This window comes from Carassius carassius, chromosome 1 (genome assembly GCF_963082965.1).
Source record: "Carassius carassius chromosome 1, fCarCar2.1, whole genome shotgun sequence".
Classification (NCBI taxonomy): domain Eukaryota; kingdom Metazoa; phylum Chordata; class Actinopteri; order Cypriniformes; family Cyprinidae; genus Carassius; species Carassius carassius.
This window is the reverse complement of record NC_081755.1, coordinates 34517074-34526812: the sequence shown is the minus strand read 5'-3', so window position 1 is coordinate 34526812 and position 9739 is coordinate 34517074. Positions and strand designations below refer to the sequence as shown.

General features: G+C 37.6%; 1 protein-coding gene across 1 annotated transcript; it reads right to left on the bottom strand.

The window, feature by feature from the left end:
* Positions 1-714: 714 nt before the first annotated feature.
* LOC132147393 (mitochondrial adenyl nucleotide antiporter SLC25A23-like) lies at positions 715-9496 on the bottom strand. Its single transcript, XM_059557071.1, has 10 exons — positions 8957-9496; positions 6427-6550; positions 5637-5724; positions 5324-5435; positions 5058-5216; positions 4774-4920; positions 4564-4677; positions 3011-3178; positions 1828-1978; positions 715-1687 (listed from the first exon to the last, which is right to left on the bottom strand). Exons 1-10 carry the CDS (start codon positions 9155-9157, stop codon positions 1506-1508), a joined length of 1446 nt encoding a protein of 481 aa, XP_059413054.1. The 5' UTR covers positions 9158-9496; the 3' UTR covers positions 715-1505.
* Between the last annotated feature and the right edge of the window lie 243 nt (positions 9497-9739).

Here is a 9739-nt window from a genome sequence, read left to right as displayed (position 1 = left end):
CAGTTCAATTACTTGAAAAAAAAAAGAAAACAAAAGTATAATTTGTTTCTAATAAACAGAGGCAGGTAACATCAGTCAATTTATGTTACACACATAATTCTTGTCAGCTTTAAATATAACCATGCTTTGCATATTTCTTATATGGATTAGAGCTTTCGAAACACATAAAACATGCAAATTGCGAAAGCACTTTAATCACTGACATCATGCACTACCTGTGGCTCAAAAGCCCTTTGTGTATAGATTCAGAAAGCATTCACCACAGCACATTCCTTAATAAACACAAAGTATCTGAATTTAATATAATAAACTCCCCTTTTGATCTAATACCCATTTGCAAGTTGTTCAAGGCAGTTATTTTTACCATTTACTTCAGTTTAACACTAAATCCAGTATTTCACTCTACACTTTAACAATGAAGACTGAAACATCCGAAAATTAGTAATTAAATGGTAAATGGACTGCATTTATATAGCGCTTTCTACAGACCACCCAAGGCGCTTTACTATTTGCCTCACATTCACTCACTCATTCACACACCGACTGCGGTGTCAGCCATTCAAGGCGCCATCCAGCTCGTCGGGAGCAGCTGGGGTTAGGTGTCTTGCTCAAGGACACCTCGACACTTGGTCAGGTGGAGCCGGGGATTGAACCACCAACCTTCCGGTTTAGTAGACAACCTACATGAACCACTGAGCCACTGCCGCCTAATTAAGTAGCAAAGCAGCAGAGATGTCATAAAAGAGCATCACAAGTCAGTTTAAGATATGAATTCAACAATCACTTGAAGAGTGCAAATCCTTTGATCAATAAAGTGTAGCAAATAACATGCTTACCTCTCACTGACCTTTACAAAAATATATGAGCAGTACAACAGTGTAAATCCCTGCTGAAACATGCTTTGTAAATCATTCGGAAATTTTATGAAACATCAGTCAGAAGAGGCTATTTTAAATATCCCATTCCCATGTGTACATTAACACACCTTCTTCAACATTTTGGTCAGTTTTAGGAGGGAAACTTTGGTTTTCATTAAAAAAGACAAGAAAAAAACCCATTGTTAATCCTCCTACAAATACAAACATGTAACCATCACTCCCTGTCTTTAGAGATCTTTCTTTACTCAATTAGCCCACATTTATCACCACAGAAATAACATTTCATTCCTTGTAAAATGAAGGTGTTCACCGTTGCAGATAAGAAGATGTGTATGTGAAACTGCAGGTAAATGGATGTAATGCAGTAAACCAGAAATCTCCAAGCTGCCAGAACACAACCTCGGCCCAAAATGATCTTTCCATCCTATTAAAGAATAAATTGCCATGGGAATGTGATTGCGTACAATGTAGAGGTTTTTAGGTCATTCATTGACTATGTCTTCTTTATTCTGTTCTCTAGGGGTCATCTGTGCCTCCCTAAGGCTCTTTTTACGCAGTTCAGAAATTTCATCGTCCTCTTTTTAAAACAGGTTCTCTCTTTCTTTTTCACTCTGATTCTGTCTTAGTTTAAGATCCCACTCCAAGTGCTTTCTTCATATGCTCATAAACCACGTAAGAGATGCTAACAGCAGGAATGACTTTGAGGAAATTGGGGGCAATGCCACGGTAAAGTCCAGGAACCCCTTCATGGGACACAATGTGCTTGAACTGGCCAACCATTGACAGCTGAGGAGTGCCATCTGCTGAGGCTTTCAGGAAGAAAGGAAGGAGGAGTGAGGTTATAATTTCATCTTGTGTGTGTGTTTTCATTGTTGTAAACTTAAAGAATCACAAAATAAGCAGAATGATGCGTAATAAGAATTCTGTGGATCTGTTTGGCCTCGCTCACCCTGAGCCTGCATGCGTGTGCGGATCAAAGCCAGCGGGTAACTAGCCAGCTGCCCACATGTGCTGGACACCGTGCCACATCCAAGAAGCACCAGGACGCCAGGATCAGCCGAGCCCATGCAGTACCGCTGGAGCCAGGCGTTCTTAAGAGTCTGTCAAAAAAACAAAAACAGACAGAAAAGAGCAAGATTTTAGATAGATTTTTAAATATTTTTCCAAATATACAAAAATATATTTTTAATATAGATTTTACAGTATATTTGCATACATTTATTTTCTGTACATTTTAGTTTATTATATTTCCTTATATTTTTGGTAATTCTTAAGAAAATATGTTCAATCTAAAATTATTTATATTGTCACACACACACACACACCACACACACACACTGAATCTGTAAGATATCTTTCCTTTTAAAAATGCATTTTCTATTTACTTAAAATGTATTTTAAAATTGGAAATGTATTCATATATATATATATATTCTGGAATTTGAAACGAAGATATATACAAATATATATTCAATTTGACAGAAGTCATGCTGTGTATATACCATCTTTCAAAAGGGGTCAGTAATATTTTTCGGTGTTTACAAAAGAAGTCTCTTATGCTCACCAAGGCTCTATTAATTTGATAAAAAAAATACAAATAATAAATAAACAATATTGTGAACTATTATTATTATTGTATATTATTACATTTTCCTTTTTTTGTATATTTTACCGAAATGTACTTAAGTATATTTAGTAAAATAATTTAGTATAATTTAATTTATTTAATTTTATTGAATTCATTATAATTTGCTGCCTTGTGCTGCTTAATATTTTTGTGGAAACCATGGTACTTTTTTGCAGGATTTTATAATGAACAGAGTGTCATTTATTTAAAATGTAAATATATTGTAACATTATAACTGTATTTATGTTCTTTTAATTAATTCAATTCATCCCTTGCCAAATAAAATGATTGTTTTGTTTTTTGCCATATGGGAAAGAATAAAAAATGGGGTTAACAGATTTGTCAAGACCATCACCTGAAAAGATCTGTGAGTTGAAGGAGGAGACCATAGAACACAACAACGTAATTACATAACATCTACCGACCATAACAACTGAGAATGATGGATTCCCAGAGCTTGACAGTGGCAGCAAGGATTCACGAACATTTAAAAGTGTTAAAATACCTCATACACAGCCAGATCAATGCCAGCATACGGGATGATGCCAAGTGTGTTGGGCACATAGCCTTTGTAGAACGTGCGCACACCTTCTTTACGCAGTATCTGTTTGGCACAGTCTGCCACGCCAGAATATTGTCCTGTCTTCCGCAGGGTCAGACGTGTCTTCAACACCTGAGAAGCAAAGAGGAATAAAGTAACAATATAAAGATTAAGAGCAGAAGAGCAATAAACGTTTGGAGGTCACTGGAAACTTCAAGCTGCAGCAGCTCCTTCCAGCATAAATAAACGGAGGACTTGGCTTACAAAATGTGATGCAGGTCTGCCTCATTAAATACAGCATTAGAAGCCAGAAAAAAAGCTTTCTGCATATAAACCTAGAATAGAAAGACTATTTGTATGTGTATTTGTCAACCAGGCCCAGTTCGTTTTGACTTTTTGTGTGTGTGTGTGTGTTTGTGTGAATTTAGAACAATGTGTGTTAACAGGCAAACAGCAAATAGGAACAACTTTTGCCAGACAACTTCCCCTGTTACATGACTCTCTGCTGTTTGTACTTTACGTTAGCAGCTACGAGTATTACTTGAGATAACAGATACTTTTAAAGCCAGGCATTATATGAGCAAGATGTTCCAGGTCCAATACAGGATTTCATTTGATAATCCAAATCATCTTTCTAGACATCAATATTACTGCATTATGCATATCATAATTTAAGTATTGTAGTTATAGTTTTATTATTATTGTTGTTGTTATTATTATTATTTATTACCTTGCCGTTGCGATTGTCTTACTTTACCTATTTTTTACCCATAAAATTGCAAAACACATTTTTTATTTATTTATTTTTAATGAAGTCTCTTGTGCTCACCAAGGCTGCATTTATTAGATCAAAAATAAAGTAAAAAAATTAATATTGTGAAATAATATTACTATGTTTTAAAAATGTCATTTATTCCTGTAATACAAAGCTGAATTCTCAGCAGTCATTACTTCAATTTTCAGTGTCACGTGATCCTTCAGAAGTTTTTCATATTATCAATGTAAAAAAAGTTGGGTTGTTTAATATTTTTGTCAACACCATGATTTATTAATGTATTTTTTATTTTATACTTTGATGAACAGAAATGGCAAAAGAACAGTATTTATTTAAAATAGAAACCTTTGTTACATTATAAATATCTAGTTTACTGCACTAATGCCAATCTATAATTGTAATTAAAATGATCATTTAAAGACATCAGCTTGACAGCTTATTCTGAAATTTTCCATCTCCATTTTCTAACAATAGCACAGATCTCTGTTTATATCCACTTACTTTATAAAATATCCGTAGAAGTGCTTATGATAAAAAGGACGATAAGTACAAAAGTTATGCAACTGAATTCTTCAGGTCTTATCTTTATAGAGCTATTTAGAAATGACGTCAATTTGCAGGCCAACCCAGAAGGCTAATTTGCCTAATGGGCTTTTAGAAAGCCAGTTTTGGATTTACAGTATGAATGCAATAAGGTCTGTGGTTATATTATACAGAGCTGAAAAGTCTCTCACTCTCTCACCTCCATGGGGTAGATGATAGTCTGAGCTGTAGCTCCTGCCAGTGATCCGGCAATGAAGCGTTCCTGAACTCTTAGAGAGCCACCATCCTTACTGCCTCTGATCAGCCATTTGATCTACACAAGACATTTATTATAGTTAACTTGCATTAGACAGTCTGCCACTCAGCGCTAGTTTAAAACAGAGTGGCTACTGGATTCTGGTTTGTTTACCTGCTCATAGGCCATGAATTTGATAGCTGACTCCGGTGCAATCTTGAGGACATTGATGCCGTTGCCTCTCCAAAGAGACCTCAGTCCTCCTTCCTGCACCATTCCCCGCAAGCCACCAAACAAACCAATACCACTGGAGCCATGGACCTGTTGAAAATCCACTTTCATTATGAGTATTGTACTTTTCGAAACATAACTGCAAATGTAAGATTTATGCATTTCTGTTGAGTGTATTTGATACAACAATAAGGTTTCAATCAAATACTTTTAAGAGTTGACCGAACCTGAAGGATAACTTTAAGACGGTCGAGAGGAGCAGTTCCCGTTCGCGATACGGCTCCTGCCATTGCCCCGGCCACTAGCTGTCTCCACACCACACCTGAACGCCGCTCTTTCTCTGAGAACTCATCCGGCACAGTCAGCTGCTCCCCAATGTCCAACATCTGAAACGCATACATTTTAGACCCAAAGGACAGTTAAAGTTTACATTCCTAAATTTCTGTGAATATCAGGCCTACAATCTAATTTCTGAAAAGAGCTGGAAGTAGACCAGTGAGTGTTTCCAGTAGTGCGCGATGTCCTCCATGTTGTGCAAGGGGTTAAACAGGAAGTGGTCCCGCCACTCGTTCCAGTCAATGGTCATCGTGCCATCACTGTCTATGCTGACACACAAAGGGAATATAAAACAGTTAAAACAAGTGCTTTCTATGCCTATTGAAACTATATGTGTGACTCAACATGTGGGTGCTTCACAGCAACATCTCAAACTCCTTTGAAAGCACAGCCAGAGTGGGAGGTAAGTGTGTACATGACATTGATTAAGCACTAAAAAAACTTTTTTGGAAAAACTGAAGTGCTCGAACCTCTGCAGGATTCTGGAGGCTTGCTCTGTGGATACATTCACTCCAAGGCTGCGCAAGGAGAGCTGAATTTCTCCAACATCTATGTGACCTATAAAATCAGAAAATACTCCAATGCTTATTCCTTACATGGGCAGCAAAGACACAAAAGTTTAGGGTCACTAAGTTTTTGAATGTTTTTGACAGTTGTCTCTTATGCTTACCATGGTTGCATTTAATGAATGTAAAAATTGCAAAATATTATTACTATTTAAAACAACTGTTTTCTACTTTAATATAATTTGAATGTAAATTATTCCTGTTATGCAAAGCTGAATTTCAGCATCATTACTCCAGTCCTCATTCATGTCACATTATCCTTTAGAAATCTTTCTAATATGCTGACTGGCCGATAAAGAGACATTTCTTATCACTATCAATGTTAAAAACAGTTGTGCTGCTTAATAATTTTGTGGGAAACATTTTACAGTTTTGGGTGTTTCAATGATTAATAAAAAAGTTCAAAACAACAGCGTTCATTTTCAAACAGAAGTATTCTGTAACTTTATAAAATTATATATGTCTCTACATTCTTCTTTATCACTTCAATGCATCCTTTCTCCGTAAAAATTTCTCCAACAAAAGAAAACTGCCTGACCCCAAACTGAATGATAGTATAACATACATACTAAAATGTTCTGATAATTCTCACAAACACTTTAAAAATCAAGTGGAAATATGCATTTTTCTAGGAACTATTGTGAGGTTGCAGTTACAGTGGTAAGATTCTAATTTGTGAAAAGATCATCCAGACCGTCGTTGTTGCGGTCCAGGCTGCGGAACATGAGTCTGAGCTCTTTCTCGTGCGTGCGCAGATACTGCGTGAACTCCTCAAAGTCCAGCTGGCCGTCATGATTGGTGTCACTCACACGTACAATCTAAGGGGTGGAGGAAGTTAAAGTGCACGTTTAAGGGCATGAATGTGAGGGTTGGAAGAGTTATACGTGCACTTTATTTAACTGTAGCCATGCCTATGTAGAATGAAGAACAAAGAGAAACTAACAGAAAACAGAAAGGAGAGAGAGAGAGAGAAGGCATTGCTCTAAGCTTACAGATGCAAGGTTTCTGTTTGTGTGCAAAACCCTGCCAGCAGTCTGATGAATCCAGTCGCAAACACATTGTGAACTAGAGCTAATCTCTCCTATTGCATCACAGCACATGACTAACAGTCACACAACCCAACAGCACAGACATACCACTGGCACACAGTGTTGCTCTCCCCAAGGAAACTTGGAGTCTCCAAGTTATGTTCATAACGGCACGTTCATGGTTTCACCCTTAGCTACCTGCTGAGGTAATCTTCACAACACCACATATACACTGTCTTTTAAGTCGCTTCAGCAGGAAGGAGAATGTTTACATTTTTTTCATGTGATAACATGCTTCAAGTTAAACAAAAATGTCAGTTAAATTTAATTATAGAATAATGCAAATAATTAGATAAGGTCTCAATCATCATACTGTATGAGGCCTTACTGCAGATTTGTACAGATGGTTTATTGGAACCAGTACAACTATACAGACTATACAACAATCTGCAGATCAAGAAGACTTGCAATTCCTCAGTAGCACTTACAGTCCTCCACTCAAGCAGTTTAAACCAGTGATGCAAATTTATTTCTGCAGTTTATTATTATTACTCTTTATTTCAGACTCATGGTCCATATGAAAAGAAGAAAGAATGAAGAGGAAAATACACACACAGAATTTAAAAGACATACAAGCTTGCATTCCAATGCTTCCGCAAACTGGAAAAATACCTTGTATCACATAATATAACATAATTTAAGACCATTATGATACCATTTTTTGAATCATTCAACCGACATATGAAATTATACATACACTTCCTTAAGACAGCATGCAAAGTACATTATGATTGCAGCACCTGTGACATCACTTTCTAAAACAGTGGGGGAATTCAGTAATCAGATTTAATATGTGGATCAAATTTACAACCACAAATAATTGTTGTAATTTATATGCTAATAATCGCTAAAAACACAACAGACAGTGTGCTTGTTTTATTTTGTGCAATGTTCAATGCAGTCCAGTAGAGCTACAAGTGTAACAACTGCAACTCTCTGCATCTGGACAGCTATAGCGTAATACTTGAACTTAAACATGTATATAAACATTACTGGTAACACTTGACCAATTCTAACTATTAAATAGTTGTTTATTAGTGTGGCAATTATTAAGATATTGACTGTATATTTTAAAACACATATACTGCAAGACCAGATTCTACATCCCTGATCCGACCCAACTATCTTACTTACTATTAATATTAGCAAATTATAGCAAATTAGGAGTTTACCGAGGAAAAAGTCGTAGTTAATGGTTTGTTAATAGCGAGAATTGGACCTTAAAATAAAGTGTGACCGCATTATTTTATCAAATTAACAAAAGAATCTGCTTATTTAACTTTAACATGCTCACAAAGTAAGTTACAAAAGCAGATGTAAAATAATTACACATGTACTGTATAGTGAAGGATGGAGTTCATATGATTAACTCATTGACTAAACCAGTGGATCTCAAACTTCTTGACTCAAAGGCCCCGGAGTCCAACACAATTTCTGAAGTGAAGCCCCTTATAATAATAATGCCAAAGCAGGTTTTTTGTTTGTTTGTTTTTTGATATATTGAAGTAATGTGATTAATTAGTTTAATAAACTGATGATATATACAATGATATATTTTGTGATGTCAGAAGTTATGTCCAGTTTTCAGTTCAAACCACTGGGTCCCAAGCAACGAAACTGGCCTCTTTAGTCTGGAGCTTTGTCAATATTGCAGAGTGGAAAGAGAGGTCTAACTCTTAAATAAATTACACAGGATCATTTGTCCTTGGTCACAGACACCACAGTATTCTACTGGGTAAGTTTCAACTTATTGAGAGTAAGCATGACAAAAACCACACAGTTTATAAGTTCATGGTGTGAAAATTAACCACGTTTTTAATATAATAAAAGTTTAGTAATCATGTTTTTTGGCTCATTTATTTAAAACAATCATTTTACTACGAATACCATGGTTAAACTATGGTTAGTGTTGCAAGACCATGTGGTTACCAATAATAACCATGTTTTTTTCTGTTTTTATTTGTAGTAAAACCATGGTTAATTTTCGTAAGGGGTGGTCTTACCACAACTTGGACCTAATATGTTGGGGTTTCATATGGTTGCAATTCACCGCACCTTTGAGCTCATCTCCCAGGTTGAACATGTTTATGGTGAACAGCTATAAACGTCCCAAAGTAAGTGACCCACCTCGTCCACCTCGTCCACCTCGGTGCGCACGACCCCCCAGGCGGTCAGTCCGATGCGCAGCTCGGACACATCGATCCTCCCGTCTTTATTTAGATCCAGCTGATCGAACAGCTCGGCCCATCGCTTCTCCCGCTCTGGATCGGACTCCCCGTTATCTTGACAGCGAGCCCGTGTCCTACACGAAGGGGAGCGCCTCCTCGCTTCGCCCATATGAAACAGTCCTCGGTGAACACGGGGCAGATCTGTCCTCGAGAGTCAGAGGTAGAAGAACTGCATCCTGCCTCCCAAAATACAGCTAGACTAGCTACTTCATCAGCAAAGACCACTTTGAGGATTTATGGATTGGGGTAAATAAAAAGCGTATAGGTCTAGATCTACTGTATGTCCTCGTTCACCTGTCGGTGTCCCGCCGCAGTCACCGGCGCTGCTGCACTGAAGCGCGTGCCGATCACGACAGACTTAATCCGGGAAGTATTAAACCTCTGCCCCTCTGGCTAGAAGGATAATCCCCGCGTCTGTTCCACCGGTTCTCTCAACCCCAGCTCCATCAGCTCATTCCTGTAACACCGGTTACCGCATCGCAGCGCGACGGAGATCTCCGGATCCACACGCGCAGCTGTCGCTCGCACTAGGCTTACGAGTAAGTTAGCGTGTTTTGCTCATTTTATGCACAGATCTTCAGGGAAGGGCTGGGTGTCCCAACTCTATTAAAGCGCCCCGAGGAGCGACATCGTGTCACGGATTGAATATTCACGAGCGGTGTGCTCACTATTCACTGTTTCTATTCGTCTT

What these genes read in the sequence shown, in the direction of transcription:
- LOC132147393 (XM_059557071.1), bottom strand. Translation starts at nt 9,157, where the DNA reads ATGGGCGAAGCGAGGAGGCGCTCCCCTTCGTGTAGGACACGGGCTCGC. An exon ending in TGCGCACCGAGGTGGACGAG is followed by an intron (nt 6,551 to 8,956) that starts GTGGACGAGGTG and finishes TCCACCCCTTAG; the next exon opens with ATTGTACGTGTGAGTGACAC. An exon ending in TTGATCTGGCTGTGTATGAG is followed by an intron (nt 1,979 to 3,010) that starts GTATTTTAACAC and finishes TTTTTTTGACAG; the next exon opens with ACTCTTAAGAACGCCTGGCT.